Source organism: Rosa rugosa, chromosome 4 (genome assembly GCF_958449725.1).
Source record: "Rosa rugosa chromosome 4, drRosRugo1.1, whole genome shotgun sequence".
Lineage (NCBI taxonomy): Eukaryota > Viridiplantae > Streptophyta > Magnoliopsida > Rosales > Rosaceae > Rosa > Rosa rugosa.
Genome location: NC_084823.1, coordinates 5,956,251 through 5,978,781, shown reverse-complemented (window position 1 = coordinate 5,978,781; position 22,531 = coordinate 5,956,251). Strand labels below are relative to the sequence as shown.

The 22,531-nt window shown below is 38.5% G+C and overlaps 4 protein-coding genes across 15 annotated transcripts in view; 1 reads left to right on the top strand and 3 right to left on the bottom strand.

The window, feature by feature from the left end:
* LOC133707372 (uncharacterized) overlaps positions 1-1,198 on the bottom strand; it is a 41,038-nt gene extending 39,840 nt beyond the window's left edge. For 2 of the 9 annotated variants that reach the window (XM_062132932.1, XM_062132935.1), the window contains exons 1-2: positions 947-1,194; positions 536-617 (exon numbers count right to left, since the gene is read on the bottom strand). The gene's annotated coding sequence lies outside the window, so the exon portion shown is untranslated. Of the gene's footprint in view, positions 1-535; positions 618-946 lie in introns of all 9 variants that reach the window. The other 7 variants (XM_062132934.1, XM_062132937.1, XM_062132933.1 and 4 more) reach the window with 5 other exon arrangements.
* Positions 1,199-5,964: 4,766 nt separating this feature from the next.
* On the bottom strand, positions 5,965-10,528 carry LOC133742642 (serine--tRNA ligase, chloroplastic/mitochondrial). 4 transcript variants are annotated; one of them, XM_062170329.1, is made up of 11 exons: positions 10,228-10,528; positions 9,984-10,141; positions 9,560-9,653; positions 9,299-9,447; positions 9,090-9,182; positions 8,612-8,791; positions 8,371-8,537; positions 7,261-7,395; positions 7,088-7,181; positions 6,510-6,789; positions 5,965-6,298 (listed from the first exon to the last, which is right to left on the bottom strand). In XM_062170329.1, the coding sequence occupies exons 1-10, from the start codon at positions 10,451-10,453 to the stop codon at positions 6,514-6,516; spliced, it is 1,572 nt and encodes a 523-aa protein (XP_062026313.1). In that variant the 5' UTR covers positions 10,454-10,528; the 3' UTR covers positions 5,965-6,298; positions 6,510-6,513. The 4 variants fall into 4 exon arrangements, with proteins under 4 accessions (XP_062026313.1, XP_062026312.1, XP_062026314.1 ...); XM_062170328.1 differs by lacking the exon at positions 5,965-6,298 and having other exon boundaries at positions 6,414-6,789; XM_062170330.1 differs by lacking the exon at positions 5,965-6,298 and having other exon boundaries at positions 6,414-6,789; positions 9,984-10,132.
* A 1,705-nt stretch (positions 10,529-12,233) lies between these two features.
* On the top strand, positions 12,234-13,452 carry LOC133742644 (histone H3.3). Its single transcript, XM_062170332.1, has 4 exons — positions 12,234-12,365; positions 12,541-12,612; positions 12,731-12,807; positions 12,964-13,452. The coding sequence occupies exons 2-4, from the start codon at positions 12,541-12,543 to the stop codon at positions 13,223-13,225; spliced, it is 411 nt and encodes a 136-aa protein (XP_062026316.1). The 5' UTR covers positions 12,234-12,365; the 3' UTR covers positions 13,226-13,452.
* A 1,723-nt stretch (positions 13,453-15,175) lies between these two features.
* LOC133706597 (cytochrome c oxidase subunit 6b-1) lies at positions 15,176-18,313 on the bottom strand. The gene is made up of 5 exons (XM_062132124.1): positions 18,148-18,313; positions 16,857-17,162; positions 16,660-16,742; positions 16,477-16,558; positions 15,176-15,505 (listed from the first exon to the last, which is right to left on the bottom strand). Exons 1-5 carry the CDS (start codon positions 18,187-18,189, stop codon positions 15,452-15,454), a joined length of 567 nt encoding a protein of 188 aa, XP_061988108.1. The 5' UTR covers positions 18,190-18,313; the 3' UTR covers positions 15,176-15,451.
* Positions 18,314-22,531: the final 4,218 nt, after the last annotated feature.

The following is a 22,531-nucleotide window of genomic DNA, read 5'->3' as shown; positions in this document are numbered from 1 at the left end:
ATAATAGTGAATAGTCCATGGAGAAATTTAACCATTCCTCAGATACTAAGGTCTTCTTTCACTTAATCGAAGCATGTAGTAAACACCCAAAGTAGCCATTATAATAGCAATTTGAAAACTAACAAAATCGTTTAGACAAACCACCTTTAAAATCAAAAGCATAGATGGTGACTCATTTTCAATCAGATTGGTTAACATTGATTGCTATTGATTTTCAAATGCCTAATGTTTAAAACACTATTATCTAAAGCTGCCATAAAATTTAGACTAAGCAAATTATACCTAAAGCTTTAAAATTAGATTATTGAATCAGATTGGTTAACATCGATTGGCATTGACTGTCATATATCTATTATTTAAAACAGTAATGTCTAAAGCTGCCATAAAATTTAGACTAAGCAACTTATGTCTAAAGCTTTAAAATTAGATTACAATTGGAAAGCTTTCAAGTTATATATCTGGTACTATAATTAGGAATATGAATATATCATTATCACAAAATTGGGAATCATATTAAAATAGCAGAGAAGCTTACCTAAGGTCTGACCAAGTTATGACCAGAAACTTCGATTGAAAGAAATGCGCTAAAGCCTTGGCGAGTATTTGATGATAAAATTCTGTGGGAATTAAACACACAGTTAGATTGGCTTTAGGGAAAAACCAAGGCATAAGAATGTCAATACGAAATAGGATTACAAATCAAACACAGAAGCAATTAAGAGCAGTTTACTGAAAAGCAATGGCTTTTAACAGTTGATTGGCTTTTGTTTTTTTTTTTTCTTTTCTAGACCAACGATTTGCTCTTATATTCAATCTTCAAAATGGTTTAGGGATTTTGGGGTTTTAGTTGTTAAGCAGAGCAGAAGAAGATGAAATCGCAATCAACAAAAATACAAAAGAAGAAGGAAAAAGATGAGAGAATTGCTTTGAAGAACTGGAGCCAAACCATGCTTCATATGTTCTCTTCGCTCTTTCTCTTGCTTGCTTCTGGTGTTAAATCATTAGTGAAAGAACGACCAACACTCGCGAGGCGCCCTTGCAAAGCAGCTACTGCTTTCCCATTTTCTTTTTTACTTGAACTTGGAAGACTCTGTCTTTTCTTTTTCTTTTTTCGTAGGTGATAATTTAGGCCCCGTTTCCTGAACATATTTAATAAAACCAGTCGGCCATGTGAACATTAGGTGATTAGGCGCACTGGCCAAGAAGCAATAATCTATGGAGGAGACTCATCTTATAATCAATCTCCGCGCGCGTTTTAACTTTTTTAGAAGACTTGGAACTTCTTGGATTATTGCTTCACGTGCGCAAAGAAATTATGCAGCGCATTCGATGGGAATGATGATGATGCGAGAGTGTGATTTATTTTAATTCGAAGGACTTTGAGTTTACTTGATTGATCTGCTACCCTGCTAGTCAATGGATAGCAGAATCTTCGATGAAAGAGATTGCATCGACGATGAAATCGGCATCTTGCTCTCCGATAAAAATGACTTGATAGGTTATTATTTTTTTTTTTTGAAAATTAATTTCATTAAATCAGATAACGATTACATCGTTTCGAATGGCATCCCTTATCAATTCGGGAGCTAGTACAAACTACACTTGACTTTCTCTAGACCTTAGCGCATGGGTCGCTAAGGTATGTGCAACTATATTAGCTTCGCGCCGGACATGCAGGACACTGTATCCCCGGTGATCTTGCAGCAGTTGTCTAACTTCCTCAATTAGTATATTCATAGTGGTTAGATCCTGCGAAGGAGAGTGGATAACTTGGACTAGCAGTGAGCAATCACTCTCAAACACCACCTCTTCGTGATGCAGCGATCGAGCTAGCAATATACCGTCCCTAAGAGCTAGCAATTCAGCATGAAAAGGTGATGTAAGCAAGCCATATGGCTTCGTCTGTCCCGCTATAAAGCTGCCTGCACTGTCACGCATGACATAGCCTCCTCCACCACGTCTGGAAGATGCTTGATAAGCTCCATCACAATTCATTTTGTACTGGCCTGGAGCTGGAACAATCCAATGTGAAGGTGGGGGCCTCTGTCTTCTTGAAACCACATGATACTTCTTGTACTCTTCATACCATCCCAACGTCAACAACAATGTGTCAGAAGCATGCTTACCTTTCTGTTCCCAAACTTGAGCATTTCTATTCTTCCATATACCCCACAACAACATCAGCACCTTATTCAATTCTTCTTTGGATAGAGTAGGTATTAAAGCCATAACCCACGCTTGGATAGAATCAACATTCCCGCCCGACCAACGCACACCAGCCTGAGTCCAGATCTCAGTAGCATGAGGGCAGTCCATAAATAAATGTCTACTGTCCTCGTAATTATGCACACATAAGCTGCAGTCCAATGGACCTGTATATCCTTTTGCGCTAAGACTCACCCGAGTAGGCAGAATATTGCTGAACAATCTCCAAGCATGTAGAGCCACTTTACCAGGCACGTTTGCACTCCAAATTGTCTTCCAAACTACCCTCAAAGGATCTATAGGGGGTTTAGGTGCAAGAACCAAACCCAAAGCTAAATCTTTCGCAACATAATAAGCACTGTGAGTTGTAAAAAAACCTTTCTTATTAAAATGCCAGACCTGTGTATCATCTCTTGGAACCTGGCTGAGTGGTATGGTGAGTATTAACTCCACATCCGCTGGACTAAAATGTCGCTGCAACATGTCTATATCCCACATCCGAGTAATAGGATCAATAAGCTCTGCTACAAATCTGGGCGCATCATGTGAAGGTGGAGATGAAGGGCAGCGAGGATACACATCAGGAATCCAATTATGCTTCCAAATCTCCACTTTAGTTCCATCCCCGATCTGCCACCGAAGTCCTCGAAATAGGACTTGCCTTGCTTCCCATATACTACGCCAAGAAAAGGAAGGTGAGCTCCCTACCTCAGCTTGCTCCAAATCACAATTATAAAAATAGATAGCCTTGTACAGCTGCGCTATCAGAGAGTCTGGATGTTGGAGTAATCTCCAACTTTGTTTCGCAAGCATAGCCATGTTAAACCAGTGAAGGTTTTTAAACCCCATACCACCATCTTGTTTAGACATACACAGACGGTCCCATGACCTCCAATGGATTTTGTTCTTTTCTTCCAAATCGCCCCACCAGAAACCTGCACATAACTGATGTAGATCGTCGCACAGACCTAAAGGCAACTTATAACAATTCATCACATACATCGGGACTGATTGCCCCACCGCCTTTATTAAGATTTCCTTTCCTGCACCACTTAGTAACTTAGCTCTCCAGCTCACCTCCTTCTTCGTGAGTTTCTCCTTCAAATAGTTGAATGCAGCTGATTTTTTCCGACCTACATGTGTGGGTAATCCCAGATAACGATCATGTTTGTCGACCCTTTTCACTCCCAACATGTGTGCAAGAAACTCTTGCCTCCTCATGTCCATTCCCCGACTAAAAGCAACTTCACTCTTTTGTAAATTTACCCTTTGACCTGAAGCAATCTCATATGTATGCAGAATGTTGCGGATCTGCTGACACTCTTCCTCAGTTGCAGTCCCAAACAAAAAACTATCATCCGCGAATAGTAAATGGTGTAACACCGGCGCTTGAGAATTAATTTGAAGACCTTGCAGCCATTGACGGTCCACAAAATGTTCCAGTAGTGACGTCAAACCCTCTCCACACAAAATGAATAAATATGGAGACAAAGGATCGCCTTGCCTTATTCCCCTAGTTGGCTTCACATAACCCCGAACTTCTCCATTTAAGAGAAAAGAATAGCTTACTGTTTGAATGCTGATCATTACCAACTCCACCCATGCCTCAGCAAATCCCAGCTTTAAAAGGATACCGCTAAGAAAACTCCACTCAAGCCTGTCATAAGCCTTACTAATGTCCAGCTTCAAAGAGAAGTGCTCCTTTGTTGCCCCCCTTCGTTCATTATGGAGAAAGTGAGCCACTTCCGTTGCCACTAAAGTATTATCTGAAATCAATCGTCCTGGCACAAAGGCACTTTGTAATGGAGAAATCACCTTTCCCAACATACCTTTTAATCTGTTTGCCATAACTTTCGAGCAAATCCTATACAGAACATTGCACAATGCTATGGGACGTAAATCTGTCATAAGTTTCGGCTCCTGTACCTTTGGAATCAAAGTTATGTGGGTGAAATTCACCTCACGTGTAAGATTGCCAGAGGTGAAGAAAGATCGTACCGCATTACAGACGTCAGTGCCCACAGTGCTCCACAGTGATAGGTTATTATGATATGACTAGTTGGGATTAAACATCTTTCTCTCCGATAAAGTGCCAGCTAACAAAGAAATTGATTATTAGTCAACTTGGGATTAAACATTAAACTAAAGCAACAAAGAAACAACGGAGCCAACCAGAGTCGAATATGAATGCTGGCTTAATTATCATTTTCAGAGTGACTTGGTTGATTATTATAAAATGACTTGTTAATTAAAATACGAGCTAAACAAACAAACATATTAATGATCATACAAGGTGGCGTCGGTAGGTTAATCTAGCTAGTTAATTAGCCTGTCTTAATGAGTCTGACATGAATGTGATAGTATGGTTGTTAATTGTGAGATAAACAAACTAAGCATAAGATTCGATCAGAAATGACATGAACGTGGCCGAGATTCATACGACTTCGTCAATAATGTAAATATGCTATTGCTACCTAACATTCATGTTGCCAGCCAATTAATTTGCCCCCTCCCTGACCAACTGACCCCCGACATCACTGACAAGTTGACCGGCGATTTACCCGACCAACCAACTGGCGATAACCTTACCGATCAATTAACTGGCAATCTCTCGGACCAGGAATTGTCGATCTGGCAACCCAACTGGCTATCTCAATGACTGATTCAGATGGTTAAGAATTCAAAAATGTCACTTCACCTAGCATTGCATAGGTCTGTGCCTGCTGGTCTACTGCGGTTATCATCACATGCAAATTCAAACCGAATTCATCTAAGATGTTATTCTAGTTTGATGTAAAGCGAATGGCGATAAGAATTGAAGAACAGCTCGATCGTGGAAAAGGAGGAAAACCCGGTTTGCTGCAACTTTAGCATTCGATGTCTAAATCGCGATTGCTATAGCTTTCCGGGAAATAGAACGACGCCAAGAACAAAACTCGTTGCTTTGCCACGACGTGTGGGCTTTTTCGGGCTTTCAAGGTCGTTTAGGGCCTCAAAACTGCAATTTACTGTTTTTCAGAATTTCGATTTCCTAGTTTGTTTTGTTTTAACCCGTGGGCTTTAGGGTTTCATTGTTAGTCGCCCTAGGGTTTCTTTTCTCATATATAAGCAACCTTAAACGGCTGCAGAACCTATCTTTTATCATATTATCAATTAAATTGAGAGTTTTCTCATTTATCTCTGTGGACTCCAGAATCATTGTTTTAAGTTCATTGCTTGTAAACCTATGGTTACTTTCCGACTGCATCATAGTTGTAGAGAGTGACACAGCACCGGAAAACACATACCTACAAGGCAATTCGAAGGGCTAAAGTGAAGGAAGTATTGGCAAGTTAGATGAGTGTGTTAAAGGCTAGTCCAACTCATCTAAAGGTCTATTTGGGATTGTATTTCGTCGACCAAAAAGCAATTTAAATTAATTAAAAATATTAATTAACAAAAAAATTGTAAAAGATATCATGTGTAGGTTTTATAAGCACTTGAAATTGATTTTGAGAAGTAATTTCTAATACAACAGCGATTTTTTCTAATTAAAAGAATACTATTAGGTATTTAAAAGCTTCTCAAATATGTCGTAAATGTAAATCTCAAAACTACACCTTAAACATAGACAGCTCGCTATTTTTATATATTCTTTTTTAGAGGCAAGCCTGACAACTAGCCGGTTGACGTCTATGTTTTATTTTTCATTTGGGCATTGAAAAGGACTTGCAAAAGACTTTGTGACATGTGATCATACTTGAAACAAAAGAAAAGAAATATCAACCTGAATTCTGCACCAACCTCTCCTTTGTCAAATCTGAAAATAAACAAGAATATGATTGTCTTTAATCTTCTCAAAATCTGAGAGAGTATCTTGTTAAGAGTTTAGTTCTCATTGTTGGTTGGTAATTGATTCTGATTACAGCAAGACTCAAATTTTAGAGAGCTCAATCACCATTACAGCAATTCCAACTCCAGTCAATCCTTCATTCTTGCAACATTTCTTATGAAAATCCACACAAATCCAAGATTTGCTCCTCGCTCAATCATCTTATGTAACAGATTAAATCCAAGAGGACAAGGCTTGTTACAATGGTGTGATTTCCTCAATCTATGACAGAACACAAAACATTAAGTACATGGGCGCATCTTTGGAAAAGATTCCAAATACACTCGGAAATGAAAAAAAAAATGACTCCAACACATTTGCAGTTTTTTTTTAATTAATTTATTTGTTCTGTTATGCTTGATCTGTAAGACTGTAACCAAAGAATATCCATCAAAAACAATTTGCAAATTAGAAATAAGTGCAATAATCTTACCATCCTATCTAGATTTAGGTTGTATAAGCTCTATGCCACCCATAAATGGCCTCAATGGCTCAGGAATAACGACAGAGCCATCTTCTTGCTGGTTATTTTCCAGCAGGCAGACGATCATTCGTGGTACTGCACATGCTGTTGCATTTAATGTATGAACAAATTGTGGTGGAGAGAGGTTGCCTTTACCCTTTTTAGGATTTGTAGATGCTGGTTCTGAAGAACGATACCGGATCCCAAGACGGCGACTTTGGTAGTCTGTACAGTTTGATGCGCTTGATATCTGTCCACCATTCATATGGAATTACAAGATTTCAGAACAGCTCTACAATTTATATCCTTACAGATAAAATCAAACACATAAATCTTCTGGTGTAGTGAACCTAAGATCCCTGTCATCCGACCCATAGTCTTTAATTTTTTTATTTTTTACTTTAGAGTCGAACTGTAAAAAATTCCTAATTCTCAAGATTAACCATAGGAAAGCTTCAAACCCTAGTTTCACAATCATAGAGTATTAAAATCGCAATTGAAATTAGACTGAAAGAAAGCTTTTGAAAACTGAGAGAGAGAGAGAGTACCTCACCAAACCGCGCTAAACCAGGCATCCATGCCTCAATATCAAATTTACGATAAGCCGGTGCACCTAAATCCCCAGATGCCATGTCCAGAGTTCTGTCAAGAAACTTACCATTACCAAAAACACAGAAACCAAATCATGTGAATAATGAGAAGTGTGTGTACAAGTCCTCACTTATAATGTAATCCTAGTGATGAGAATAGATCTTCTTCAATTTTTATGAGCTCTTCATGGTAAAAGTCACTCTCCTCTGGTTGGCATAATATAAACATCTCCAACTTGCTGAACTGGTGGACTCGATACAGACCCCTGAATGGAGAATACAAGAAATTTACTGGACGTTGACTGAAACCCGAAGTCCCAAAGAATATAGTCTACATACACACAAGATGATCGGAACCAGAAACCTTATGAGTATAGGTTGTGCCCAATATGACAAACAGAAAGGTATCTCAATCTTTACAAGGTGAACAAAACACATCCTTTTGGCAGAACTTGTAAACCTTCTTACACAATATGGAGAAACTGTAAAAGCAGGAGATATACCAAAAGTTTGATTTTGGACATAGTTTAGAGAAACTGATAAATCGGTGAAAATGCACTTGTCGACAGAGGCAAATAAAAATAAAAGGCCAACGACGATCAATCATGCCATACTTTTAACTGCAAAGTAAAACATAGTAAAATAAAATTAGTCCAATTATTTAATTACTAGTGACATAGCAACACAGAATAAATTTCCTTTTTCTTTTTATTTAAGATTTTAATCTACGTACAAAACAAACCATCTCAAGTTGTTAAAAAATTTATGTATGTGTTCAAAAACTCCACTCTTACATTCTGGTAATTCAAAATTAACATTGAGGCCTCACCAAAAATAACAAAAACAGTAGATCCCTATCACCAATTCACCATCAAACATGAAAGAGATGAGATGAAAGCTCAAGGCTCAGGGCACAACATTTGATTTGATGTTCATTGTGTAATACAATGCCGCACCTCCTTTGTGTTGGGTAGAATGGAAGACTAACACATGTCATGTACAGCAATAGAATGTTGGTAGGAGCATATTATATAGAACTAGGATGCTGGAACATATCACAAATATTATGAGTACTTAGCAGTTTGCCTAAACATTGATGCACCAATTTTGGCCATGTATTCAAAAGCTGTCATACTTGAACACTTTAGAATCTAATTTAAGATATTCAAGTCCATATACACAGGGGAAAAAGATATATGAGGTCATTGACAACAAAAGAAATATATGTGCTGATAATTTACCTTGTTGCTGAACCTGCAGCACCTGCCTCAGTACGGAAGCAATGGGAGACTGCCACATATTTCAAAGGTAACACTGATGCAGAAAGAATAGAATCCATGTGAATTCCCCCAACAGGAATCTCTGCAGTGCCGATGAGGCATTGATCACTACCCTCAATAGAATAAACCTGTTTATGTTTGAACACAGATAAGACAGCATTTCATTTCCAGCAGGCTATGTTTAGAGACTGAGTGAACTAACCTGGGTATTTGCTCCACGGGGTTGGAAACCACATTTTTCAACAACAGAGGACCTTACAATCTCTGGGGTTGTTAAAGGTGTGAAGCCCCGTTTCATGACTTCCAAGAGCGTCCAGTTGATAAGACCCATCTCTAGCATCACTGCTTCATTCTTAAGATAGTAGAATTTTGAGCCACTGACCTGTAGAAAGAAGCCAGATCTTAGTTGTACAGATAAGAGAAACCAATTCCTTTCCCTTGTCAAATGGAGCCAATATGTCCTTCAGCCATTTTCTTGGGAATATTTTAAGGCTTAATTTTATATAAGGAGGACCAAAGGATTGATCAAATCTTCCAATTTGTCCGATACAGATCCATGAAAGATATCTCCAGACCAAACCAAAGTCCTACGTAAATTCTAATGTTAGAAACTAAACAGCAACCTCAATTACCATCTAGCTAGAGTCTCTTTAAGGCAGTAGTTGAAACAAAAACAGTACCTCTGCAGCAGCATCAAAATCAAAAAGATCTAGATCCTTTCCAAGTTGAAGGTGATCCTTGATAGGAAAGTTAAACTCGCGAGGGCTGCCTACCTACAAAAGCACATAGCAGATGAGGTTGTATGCATAATGAACCACAGGACCTCCCTCTTGAGTGTTTGGGGGGGTGTGTGGGTGTGTGTGTGTGTGTGAGAGAGAGAGAGAGAGACCGTCTTTCTAACAGTTGAACTGTCCTCCCCGCCTATTGGGACATCTGGATGAGTCATATTTGGTATACATTGTGCTTCCTGTTGGAGCTCACCAGTAAGCTTAAGCAGGTCTTCTTCCAATGTAAGAAGGCCTTCCTTCAGATTCTTACCTACATGCAAAACATCATAAATCTAAATAACTAATCTCTAAAAGCTAAATTGGAAAGTGACCTACATAGTATATACAAAAAAAGGGAAGAGCAAAAATTTATCCAATGATACCTTCCTCTATGAGTTTTTGACGCTCGGAGGGTTCCAACTTCCCTTTCATCTTGTTTGCCACTGCATTCCTTTCCGCACGAAGCCGCTCAACTTCCTGCTTTCTGTGAGTGACAATTAGCTATAAAATTGAGAAGGAAAACACCACTTTGCTAAAAATACCAACACGAAACTAATCCAAGCTCCAATACAATCAACTCTTAAGCTATTCGCCCAACATAATATCACATCAAATAACCGCTGCTATTTAGTGATATGTCACATTGGATTAATCTTAGTGTTCTGTTTGTAACTCTATGATGCATTCTACAATTTTAGCTTGAAGTTGGTTGTATATAACTACCTTGTCCTAACTCTAGGCAAAAACCAAGATGCTTACAAGACCTCAATAGCAATCAATCACTAATTACTGAATGAAAAATTTGACCTTTTGAAGATTCAACATTTGATTGTGGAGCTGAAGCACAAGTTCCAAATTGGCATTGGAGTTCCTCTTGTTTATATTGGCAGCAACAGCATCCTTGTTCTCCCTTATCCACTTGAAATCTATCGCAGCTTTCCATTGCGGTTTCACACCTACAATCCCTTAAAGAAATAATTATTTTAACTAAGCATAAATCTAAAGAACTCTACTTTATTCAAAACCCAATGAGTTTAGGAAAAGAGAGAACCTTTCTCATCTGGGCTTGTTGCTTTTGGTGCTGCGGGGGAAGTGGCTTGTACGGCCGAGACTGAGAAACCCTTAACGAAGAAGAGAGGAGCTTGAGGCCTTTGTGTGTGGCTATGGCGGTAGAGGATGGTTTTGGATAATGGGTTGAAAACGGAGCGGAAAGAAAAAGAAGGTGAAGGAATTGCGGCCAGCTTGAGGGTTTGTAAGGTAGTCCCGCCAAAACCCATTGTTGTGCTACTGATTGTGTGGACCTGCACGAATGGGTGAAACGCCGAGGGAACTATAGTGCTTGGAGAAGAAGAGGGGACTATATATTTAAGCAATTTATCATTTTATCGTATAATTTTGTTGTTGTTTCTTTAAAAAAAAAAAATTACTTCATTTTTCCTTTCTTTACTTTTTTTTTTCTTTTTTTTTTTTTTTAAAGGAACTTTTTTAATTTTTTTAAGATAAAAGAAATTACAAACGAAAGCCTTCCGGAGTTTGAGCAACCTAAACCTAAACTAAACTGATCTAAATCAAACGCTGCGAGGGTCACAGAGGGATGCTCTTCGACCAGACTTGGTCATTGGAAGTTCTGTGACCAATCTCGGTGATGACATTGTGGTGAAATTGGCTTAAGAAGGACATGAGAGCACGAAATAATGTCAAACTTTACAGCTATTACTCTAATGTCTTAGACAACAGATCAAAATATCCATAGAGTTTCACATTATTAAGGACACACGTAGAATCCATAGAGTATCTAAAACTAAAAAACTGAGCTTTAGTTTTCAATCTCCCTTTTTGAATAAACCAATCAATTCTCATTCAACTAAAGCTAGAATGACACGGATACATACTTTCTCTTGTCATTTTTATGGACAAGTCTAGGACGTGGTATGTTAGCACCACTCATTAGAAAACTAGTGCTCACTTAAACAAAAACGAGGCTATACACTATGAAAAGAAAACATAGTAAATAGGCTACGATCAAACCTATGATAAACATAAGCATAGTTGTTGGATTAATAATCCTTTGGGACCCCAAATACAATAACTCATGGAACTAGAGCCCATTTATTTTACCCACACTCGGGCCTTAAACCAACAAACAATCCCAAATGTTTTGGGCATCCAAACCTCACTAACTGATTTGGGCCCAATTGACTTGTGCCACCTAACTGATCTGGGCACCCAACTTGAGGTGAGTCGCCCTCCATCTGCATCACCAGCGATCCAACCTCGTCCGCCGTCTCAAAGACTCTTTCCTCCGCACTTCTAGATTGGAGCACAAAGCAATCCGCCGCCTCTACAGATTAGATTACGAGACATTTCGGCACTCTGCTTCGAACATCGGGTCCTTGTGTCGCCATCGACCCTTTTCACCTCATTGAATGTTACACTTAAAATCATTCATTCTAATAGAGTACAAATTTGATTTTTTATGTTTTTAATCAATTGTTGATGTAGCGGGTAAACTAATTTATCTTTATTATTTTTTAAAGGATATGCTTTGTAAATAGTATTCTAGTCACTTTCAAGGGGTGCATTCAGTAGTTTGACTGTCAAAATTTAAATATGGGATGTAGTGAGGTCTATGTGAAGTTCATTTAGCATGAAGAAAAACTCGATTAGCAATAAAACATGACTTCTCAACACAACCCTATGCAGCATGAAATTCATATGAACCCAACCCGATAAGCACGATGGGTTGAGTTACCGAACCGGAACCGGAACCGGAAGCCCAAGCGCTCATACTACTAATCACAACGGAACCCAGATCATATTTCAAGTAACAAAAACGTAATTTACCATAATTACATGTTAATCTTCCGTGAGAGAGTGTAATAACATTTTGGCCAATAGGAAACGAGTATCTTGGTTTCACAATCCGTGGCAGATAGGCCACCTATACATTCTCACCGTCGATTAGTGTCATAAAAAACACAACAGGCGCCCTTCATCACCGTCCGATCACCCACCGAGGGGCAAAACTGTAAAAAGCAAACCGGCCCATCCGCCGCCACGTTAAGTCTCTCCGTAAATATAAAGAGCCACGACCTTTCAATTCTCACCCAAAATTTCTTGAATTCAATTTCTGAGATTTCCAATTTCCTCTCTCCCCCAAATCGCAAGAGTCCAAGAAACAAGAAAAAGGTAATCTTTCTTTTCGAATTCGTCGTTCTTCATCTTCAATTCAATTGGGTTGTGATTAATTGCTGGGTTGCTTTCCGGAATTGCGAAGCTAGGGTTTCTAGTTTGTGTTTGAATTTGGGGTTTTTTTTGGGATTGAATTAGGGTTTTAATCTTTAAGGTTTAATTTTGGTTACAGATGGCCCGTACCAAGCAGACTGCTCGTAAGTCCACCGGAGGCAAGGCTCCAAGGAAGCAATTGGCTACCAAGGTTCGTAATTGACCCCGTTAATCTCAGACCCTAACCCTAATTTTGTTCTTGTTCCATTTTATTTATCAAAGATTTTGAAATTTTGAGTATGGAAAACGAAATTGTGTGAATTTTTCAGGCTGCTCGTAAGTCGGCCCCGACCACCGGAGGTGTGAAGAAGCCCCACAGATACCGCCCCGGAACTGTTGCCCTTCGGTATGTAATCAAACCCACCTTACCTTCCGCAGCATTCCGATTATAATGTTTCGAAATTGTAGTTGCTTTTCGATTCTGATTGTGGATATTTTGTATGGTATGATTATGTTTCGTTCCGGAGGTTGTTCTCATTTTGTGTTTGTGAAAATGTTGCAGTGAAATCCGCAAGTACCAGAAGAGCACGGAGCTACTGATCAGGAAGCTCCCGTTCCAGAGGCTGGTTCGTGAGATTGCGCAGGACTTCAAGACTGACCTGCGTTTCCAGAGCCATGCTGTTTTGGCACTGCAGGAGGCGGCTGAGGCCTACCTTGTTGGGTTGTTTGAGGACACAAATCTCTGTGCCATTCATGCCAAGCGCGTCACTATTATGCCCAAGGATATCCAGCTCGCCAGGAGAATCAGGGGCGAGAGGGCTTAAGCAAAGGAATAGAAGTTGATCTGTGTAAAGGGGGGTCTTGGTGGGATTTCATTGATTAATCAAATCATGAATTCATGATTAGGGGAATGTTGTTGTTTTTAGGGTTTTTATTTGGTCCGCTTAGTGTGTAATCCTAACAACTTGAAGACTCGTTTGCTGTGGTTGCAATTATGATTGTGTTGAACCTCTACTATCATTGATTAATGCAGTTTGTTTAGTTACTTAAATTGTTGCTCTGCTTTGTATCTTTTTTTTAACTTGAATTTAATTTGGCTGAATGTTCAAGTTCTTGTAAATTGCAATGACATCCAATCCATGGTTAATTATGTGGGTATGGCATTGTGCCTTTCTCCTGGGAGTTCTACTGGTTGAGACTTGACAGATTGTTTCGCTTTCCCATCCTATGTCTCTTGTGTTACTAACCACCTGGTCTGAACAAAGTTCCCTGATTCCTGGCATCAAGGTGTACTCATCAATGCGGAGTTGAACCGCTTCCTGCATATTGATGACTGAAACATAGAGCCAAGAACAGCAAAGGTGGAGTCGGAGAGAGTTTGGTTACCTAATTTTAGATTGCTACGGGATTCAATACTAATACAGATTATAAGCTGCGGAATTTTCCAGAAATGATCGGTCATCATCTTCTGGGATTTTCAGAAATCGTAGTAGCTAAGTTGTAGTTTTGTTCCTTTTGGCCTTCTTGTGTACGAGGGAGGAAAAAGGAAAAGAAATTTGTTGAAAATCAAAATAAATAGATAAATCCTACATCAAAAATGTTACTCAATAATGCGTCCCCTGTGCTGTGAAATCCACGAGGCAAAGTACACATTACAATTTATAATTAGACCAGAACATATACAATGCTTCAACAAGCCATCTGGCTACCAAGTTTCTTGAGAGTTCTCCAGTTCTCCTTGCACCTTGTTGAAGCTAACCATTGATCTTCATTTGCTATTCTGTTCCTTTTCTTTGTACGCACTGTTCTGCTTCAGAGATCCTGTATAGACGAAAGCAGCGATCAATTATGGAGCAACCATGTTTGTAAGGGCATATTACAAGGGTCAAGGACTCCAAGCCTCTCAACTGCGAACCCATTGTTCAACGCCACCATGCCAAGGTGGCGTATAGAGAAAGATCAATTGGTTCATGTTTGAAGATCCCATGTTGTTAGGCTGCAATGTTGATTACTTGTAACTTGCTGAATATCTGGATGAGAGAGTGACCATTATGATAGCTTTAAGGCAGTTATTAATGTCTTAATGACCATCAATTTGGCTGAAATATTGCAGAGATGATCTATACATTAGTACCTAAAAACTGAACGGTCGAGATGTGGATATACGACCGAAAAGTGACCCTAACTCTAAAAAAGCGCACTTTAATTTCAGAGCGAGACCTCGTTCTGGATAGGATTATATATAGGGTCACTTTTCGATCACATATACACATCTCGACCGTTCAGTTTTTAAGTACTAATGTATAGATCATTTCTGTAAAATTTCAGCCAAATTGATGATCGTTAAGGTATCTAACTCTTTTAAACCAATAGACGAATTGAATCTGTCCAACCTGAACTGTACTAGCTTTAGGGCAGTTATTAATGTCTTAACGATCATCAAGTTGGCTGAAAATTTGCAGAGATGATTTATTAGTACTTAAAAACTGAACGATCGAAATGTAGATATACAACCGAAAAGTGACCCTAAACTCTAAATGCGCAATTTAATTTCAAGAACCAATCATATGGTCACGAATGAGGAACAGTGATGCCAGGCATCAACAATTAAGTGGATTATTCAAATTGATGGAATCAGATTATTCAGATGTCTAAGTGCATATGGAGGCTAATCTAGTCTCTCTCTAACTAAATCGCCTTACAACTCTTCCTTTAACTTGAAACCATTCATGCCTGGCATATCACTACGATAATTATTAAAAAGATGTAAGACCTTGAAAACAAATGCTATGTTTCCCTTGCAGGGTTCAGTCAATTATCGTACAACAGCTAATTTGGAAAATTACCATGAAAAAAGAAATAACATGATTTCATGAGCTACAATTTCTGTGTGTGTTGAGACAAGCCAAAATTTCTTATTATTTTCATTGTTTCAAATAGGACATTCCCCGAGAGTTAACACTCTCATTGTAGAAACTCATCTATTGGAGGAAAAACTTGGATATAACAGCAGACTGCAAACCATATCTTTGTTATTAAGCAGGCACCATCTACAGAGGACCTGGAAAGGTTCCGTTCTCCCTTTGCTCATTCCATCTATCCACCTGGCATACACAAATAGTAAGCGTCACCCCTAGAGAACTGATAACCGCTAAAGAACACAGAACTGAAAGCAACTAAGCAGCTAACTATTGATAAGACAAGTGTTCTATCTATAGCAGGTGGGCAGATATTGAAAAGATCATGCTCAACAACAGAACAAGCACGTGTGCACTGACCAGAATCATAAGAAATACGAAAGCATTACATTATAGCAGATAAGAACAAGCACAGTGGTAAAAGTTTCAGCTGTAACTGAATGTCCATTAGTTATATTAACAAAGATCAGCTAGTTTCTGTACACAGAACTCTTATCTATTTTGCGCCTATTACACAAAGCCACCTGAGTGTGCAGACACATAACCTACTCCACTCCACCCACACATTTTCCTCACCACATTCAGACCCAGCAGCAAAACTTGAATAAGATAAATAAGACACAAAAAGTATCTACAAAGTCGCTAATATAGAAAACATTGTCAACAGATTTTTTCTACTTTTCACAACTGCCTTATGTACACCAGGGCAGAATCAATTGATATAACTTTATATACAACTCACATTATATACGACTTTCTTTTCAAGGGGATAAATACAGAAACCATATAAATAGAATGCTTAAAGATTGGCAAAAAGGAAATCCTATAAAACTCATTGCCCTTGTCTACATTTTGTTTTGAATCCTGACCCTAAGTGCAACACACACTTGCCAAAAGCCCTGGACCATATAGGGGCTAAAAACTGAGCATGTTTCTTGCCATAACAGTTTGTCAGAACTTGAATTAGATATTTAGCATAAAGAATGGTTCTATGGTAGAAACAACTTAATTACAATAAACTACGAACATCATACACATGACATATTCAGGATGCAAAAGCCATACTTCTAATATGGATTTAAATTAGGAAAATAAAATCCAAAGAAGTTCATCTGACAAAGTGGATAAATGAAAAAACTCGAATAGAAGTTACATACCCATTCACCGGGGCAAAGAGAACGATAGTACTTTTTAAATTTATCACACTCTGGAGCTTCTTCCCCCTTTGCAGCTATGCACCTGATGATCGTGAAAATATTCGAGACAATTTTGGTCAAACACCTCAAGAACATGCTAGGCTATAAGTAGAGAGGAAAAGGAGGACTTCATTTTATACTTACCGATGATATTCTACGTATCGGGTAAAGCAATGCCTGGTCTGATTTGTAGTTGGGAAACGGAAATCTGCTGGTGCTGTCTCAATCTGGACACAAAACAAGAATGTCAATGAACAGATCAAACATATATAAGAAAAGTGAATAAGAAGCACTAGCCATCAAAAGAAAATAATCTCTGATAATTGTAGCTGCAGATTAACCTTAATTTCAGGTGTCTCTTCAACTGCTTCTTGGTCAACAGATGTTTCAGTACTATCACTGCTTTCTTCAGGAGCTGCTTCACTGCTGTCTTCAGAGGCAGGTTTGGTTTCAGTTTCAGCAACAGTAGGAATGACTTCACTGGTTTCTTCACTAGCTGGTGTAACTACTGGACTTTCTTCTGGAGCAGCAGGTGCTTCCTCAGCTTTCTCAGAGACAACTTCCTTGGAAGGTACATTGTCCGGGGTCTCAACCACTTTTACTTCAACAGGCTTGGTTACCACATCTGGTTTCTCCAATGCGTATTGCTACAAGTCAAAGTATGACAGAAAAATATTTCAACCACGTTGTTTGATATCATTAAAAGAATGGAATCCAGAAGGAGATTTATAACAAAGCATATTAAAGGTAACTGGTGGTGAGTGGAACCAAATTAATATTCTCCAGCAAACAACATGGTGTGCATCAACCAGCAAGAAAACTATCACGAACATACATTGCCCAACTCCATCACAAAAGTCCATACTTACTAGGTGGGAAAATTTTGCAGTTCAAAGGTAATGGGCACTACCATCTACCGTGATTACCAAGTATGTGGGTACCAGAAGAACCCCCACACAATCGTATAATCAGAAAGCATACATAACAAGATTACTCCGTACTACCATATAAAACATACTCTAAACTTGATCATCCTGACCATGCTGCGCTCCAATCTCATCTTCCCTCAGCGGGTCTCTTCTAAAGAGATGTTATTCAATCCAAAATAACCACATTTTTTGTTTAATTCTTTAACAGCCTAATAGCCCCGGCGAGCTTCATTAATACACTAGCCTAAAAATGCTCCTCTATAATCCAAGAATCAAATTGTTGCTAAACAGTTCAATTAATATAATTCAAAATAAACAGAAATGCACATCGCACCGATTCGGTCAACACACACCCAACACTTGTCAAAGCAAGAGTACCTAATTGCATTTTACACACCAAATCCCATCCCTACAACTCAGCCAGCAGGAAATCCAAAAACAAAGACACCCAATCAAATTTTCAAGTAAACCTTGCACGCTTCATCTGATTCGCACGAAAAATCAATCCCTCATATGGCTTCAAAAAAAAAAAAGGAATTCATCTATATAGAATCGTTGAAATCGAAGCATACTAGATCCAGAAACGGACGCAAAAATTCCCAAAATTCTTTAAATTTGAACAGAGGTATGAGTAGATCGAACGAAAACAGTGACTACGGAAAATGAAAACTGCGGCAAAGAGAAGAAGATTAGAGAGGGGTACCTCAGCTAGGGTTTGGTGTTTGTCGGCTTGCGGCTCCGCCATTAGTGGAAGAGGAGGAGGAGGAGGAAGCGATCTACCTCAGCTGCGCTAGCGTTTTATCTTATTGGGTAGCCAAAGCAGAAAGAGAGCGATCGAGAAAGACAGGGTGGGCGACTCAAGGACCAGGGGGATAGGTCTTACAGTGTAAGGTGTGAGTATTTTTACTGCGTTACTGCGGTCGTAATTGGTGAGGTTGGAAATTTTTGGTATTGACAAATTGCTGCGGAGCGGTGGTCACGGAATGCGTGCAGTAATTTTATATCGAATGATCGAGATTTTTAGTGATAAAAGGTTAAGATTGAAAACAATTTTTGGTGATAAAAGAAATTTAAAAAAAAAAATCAATTATAATTATAAGAACTCGTCTGATGTTGTAAGATTAGTCGAGCGGTCTAATATAAAACCCACATATCTAGCATTTGAGTCTCAATTTCTATTAATTTGTGACCAGCATGTTTAAGAGGTTTTTAGAATCGTGAGTTTGCGGGAAGAGATTAATTTAGTTTTGTGAGATACCTTCGTTGACTTTAATACAAATACTGACTAGATGGAAATGTTACCGTATGCACATTTTTCCTACAAAGGTATTAAAAAAAAAATACAATGGGAAAGATTTGGGTGCATTTTTGCAAGTTTTTAAAATGGAAAAATGTTCTAGAATCAGATTCTCGTGGTCATACTTGGCTGCTGATGGTTGCCGGTGGATGAGGTTCTTGCACATTGCTAGGCAGCTGGCCTATAATCCAAGTTTCAATGTATTTATCACATACTTGGTTTAATATGTCTCTTCTTGGGCCTCGCCCAGTTGACCCAAAACCTATATGGGCTTTGAGATTGGTCTTGTAGAAATGATATGTAATGTCTCAAAGCTTCCATCACATTACCCAGTTTTTGGCAAGAACATTGGGGCATTATCATACCATGGTTGCTTGCTAGTTTGACAACTTGACATGGATTTAGACTCAAAGCTTTCAACACATTCTCCAACCTAGCTGGGGCAAATCAGAACTTTGGGTAACAAATTACTTGTCTATTGTCCACGTGTCAAATACTCATCTGACGCTTGTACTATATCTTTATGAATTATAAACTTGATTTAGCTTAATCTTGAACTTTAATTTTTTTTTTTCACCTGATATATGTGATAACCTAGACGGGTGACATAAGAGGATTGGATGTGTGGGTTCAATTCCAGCATGAATTTCCCCCAAATCAGAGTTGGGTCGGTCGGCTCACGTTGCGGAGGTGGAGGTCAGGGTGAGGATGTGTGGAAGGAAGGCGGTGGTTGTCCAAGCGAGCTTCCGGTACGATGCTCCTCACAGTCCTCGACTTGGGCCTAGGGTGATAGGGTGACGTGGGCTCTGTCCCAATTTGTGCACCTTGTGTGCCTTTGTACCCTAGTTAGGTAACAAGTTGTCAAATGGTGGCAAGCTCCTAGTGGTATGATGAAACTAAGTGTTCCCGTTCTTAATTCTAGTTGGCAACATTAATGGGAAAGCTGCATTACTCGTACTGATGTTTCGTGTTCGAGTTATCTTTACATTATGTCAAACAAAATGGAGTAGCTAGTTAAGTACTCTTTGCTAGTTTATGCATGTTAGAATACATAGATTTTGTGGAGACTCTTGATATTATTTTGGGAATTTCTCTCAATGCTTGTTGTGCTCTAGGGTTCAGGCTCTATGTCTCCCCCCCCCCCCCTCGGGCGGTATTCTGCAGTTTCATTAATCGAGTCTTGAGGGTAGCCGCAATAAGAGAATACTGGTAGTGATTTTGATAGTACTCATAGAAGCACAAATTAAAATTTGGTTGTGCTTAATGCTTATAACATGTTGTTACATAAACAGTCACATCGAGTTATCAACAAATTTTCTACGGTTCATGCACTGCACAAAACAATATATGCGGATGCGATTATTAAAAGATGACTTTCTAATCCAATGAGTCACGTCCGTACCAAACTTAAGGCTATCATGATTCATGACCAAATAAGGACTGGCTAAATGAATGCCACCAATAGAATTTTTTTTTTTGGTGAATACCACCAAAAAATGAATGCCACCAATAGAATTTAGTTCCCGAAGAAACTATCACTTGTTATGTCAATCATTTGATAGTAATCTTAGGAATTAGGCCATTTCGCAGAAAATGATCCCTTTCAGGGACCAGGAATTAACTAGACATAGGAAAAAACAAGAAGAGAAGAGGAATTATTCTTTGATTTAGGTATCCATCTCAAAACTTTGGCAACTATGTAGTTATCACGAATTTGTACTGTATATTTAAGACTACATATATTGTTAATGATTTAAATAAATTTAATTCTCTATTCTTGAAATGTACACATCCTTCATAAAAGTCCATTCAAATTGACTACCATAGTCGGGAGGAACTACCAAATTTCCCTCGTCTCTATATCAATTGAGCTCCTGGGGACGGGGCCCAAAAAATTATAGATGCTTGAGTTTTGACTAGTAAAATATCTTCAGATGATTGCCAATAGTTGATCTGTGATTCCGTCACGGTTTCTTGATTCTCTTAAAATTAGTAATTATAATAACAGGGTAACAAATAAAAAATGTAATGATATGGACAAAAAAAATAAAGATTGAAATTTTGAAACTCAATCAAAACGGGATTTTCTTTGTTTGTTCTTCAAATGAAGATGAACACTTATAATAATCACCTTTACCAAGTACAAAGTTATGACATGATTAGATTCTTATAAGCATCCCCCACTTAATTATTGATTCTATGATATTTTCTCTTTGCCGTACAAATTACATGATAAAATCAAGTGACAAGTAAAAAGTTTTAGATTTTCTTTGACCATAATAGTTTTTATGTTTCGATTAGTAAAAGAAATTACAATGAAAAACTTCTTGTACAACCAAGAGCTAATATCTCAAAATTAAGAGCATTGAAAGTAGAAAGGGGTGGAGAGTTTCTCCAGACTTGAGTAGTAGAATTGTGACCTGTGTCTGCAATACCATCAGCTAGGAAATTAACCTCCTTCTTGATATCTTGACCATAATAGTTGCATATACGTACTAATTCTACAATCTCATTAATGTGCCAAATAGAGCACACAATGTCTTTACTGGATTTGATTCGTAGGGCCAAATAGCACGTATTTTTATGAGATTTCTGAGTGTGTCTACTTATACCAGAGTACCAGACAAAGAGAAATGGGAGTTTTCAGGCAGGTCCATTGGAATTGCATAGACGACCTTTTTCAGCCTTGGGTGTTCTCTAGGTGATGATGAGTTATGAGGACATTGAGACCAAATTTATTTGAATTTAGATGCAACAGTTGGCAACGTAGGGTAATTGTAACGGGCATTGTTGACCACACCGAAATACTCTCTAACAAATTAAAAAAAAAGCCCTTATTTTCTTCTTCTTTTTACTTGCTGCTAAGGCGTATAAAAATGAGTTATTTATTTCATTTCTCAACCGCCAAATACATTGTCATTATGTTAACATTGTCTCAGATTTATTCTATTCTCGTGGTGGTAGTTTTTTGTTTTTTATTTTTTATTTTTTTTTACGAAAAGACTACTTATTAAATTGGAAGCCCCCTAGAGCAACCACAATTTTCACTGTCAAACAACAAGGCATTTGATGCATCTCTCGGGACCATATTGGTCCATGAAGTACTAGTATTGAGATTGTGCCCTAGATTAGCTATGACATTTGCTACAAAGTTTGTTTCCCTAAAAATATGTTTAAAAGTGATAACAGAGAAAGATGTAGCAAGAGCTCTAAGATCCTGTATAATCTTGATGAGTCTCTAGGGTGGCTTGTTGGCTCCATTGACAGTATCAATTAATTACTAGCTTTGAGTCGCCTTCTACTTCAATCTTGTTATAGCCTCTCTCTCGAGCACTAGTAAGATTGTCTCTGAGTGCAGTGGCTTCTATCACTTGAACTGTAGTGTTTCCCGAGTTTTTTGCAGCTGCATATAGAGGTTTACCAAAGAAGTCGCGTATGATGAATAGTTGTTCTTTTGTGTCATTATAGAGAATCGATCACAAGTTACAATCATTTGCTTAGCTAGTGATGGTTAGGTTAAACAATGTATTTCTCAAGTGCGTTTATACAAGTAGTTTACGTATGAGGTCTAAAAATAAAAAAGGTGCGAGAGCTGCTTCCCAAAAACCCTAGTTGACATGCCTTGGACCACTAGCGATGCCGGTGGTTATTAAGTATTGTTTCGGCTACGGTTCTCTTCATCGCTTGTGAATGACACATCTGACGACACGATTCACTCATCCTATTGTCGTAGTCTTGTTCGAGATTTGTGCGACAAAATTCAAATCCATTGCACCGTCTTCTCATTATG

Excerpts from the sequence above, each read along its gene's own strand:
- LOC133742642 (XM_062170329.1), bottom strand. The coding sequence starts at position 10,453 with ATGGGTTTTGGCGGGACTACCTTACAAACCCTCAAGCTGGCCGCAATT. Across the intron at positions 10,142-10,227 it reads AACAAGCCCAGATGAGAAAG|GGATTGTAGGTGTGAAACCG; the intron begins GTTCTCTCTTTT and ends TATTTCTTTAAG. Across the intron at positions 9,448-9,559 it reads TCAAAAACTCATAGAGGAAG|GTAAGAATCTGAAGGAAGGC; the intron begins GTATCATTGGAT and ends TTTTGCATGTAG.
- LOC133742644 (XM_062170332.1), top strand. The coding sequence starts at position 12,541 with ATGGCCCGTACCAAGCAGACTGCTCGTAAGTCCACCGGAGGCAAGGCT. Across the intron at positions 12,613-12,730 it reads GGAAGCAATTGGCTACCAAG|GCTGCTCGTAAGTCGGCCCC; the intron begins GTTCGTAATTGA and ends TGAATTTTTCAG. Across the intron at positions 12,808-12,963 it reads CCCGGAACTGTTGCCCTTCG|TGAAATCCGCAAGTACCAGA; the intron begins GTATGTAATCAA and ends AAAATGTTGCAG.
- LOC133706597 (XM_062132124.1), bottom strand. The coding sequence starts at position 18,189 with ATGGCGGAGCCGCAAGCCGACAAACACCAAACCCTAGCTGAG. Across the intron at positions 17,163-18,147 it reads AACACCAAACCCTAGCTGAG|CAATACGCATTGGAGAAACC; the intron begins GTACCCCTCTCT and ends TTTGACTTGTAG. Across the intron at positions 16,559-16,659 it reads CGATACGTAGAATATCATCG|GTGCATAGCTGCAAAGGGGG; the intron begins GTAAGTATAAAA and ends CACGATCATCAG.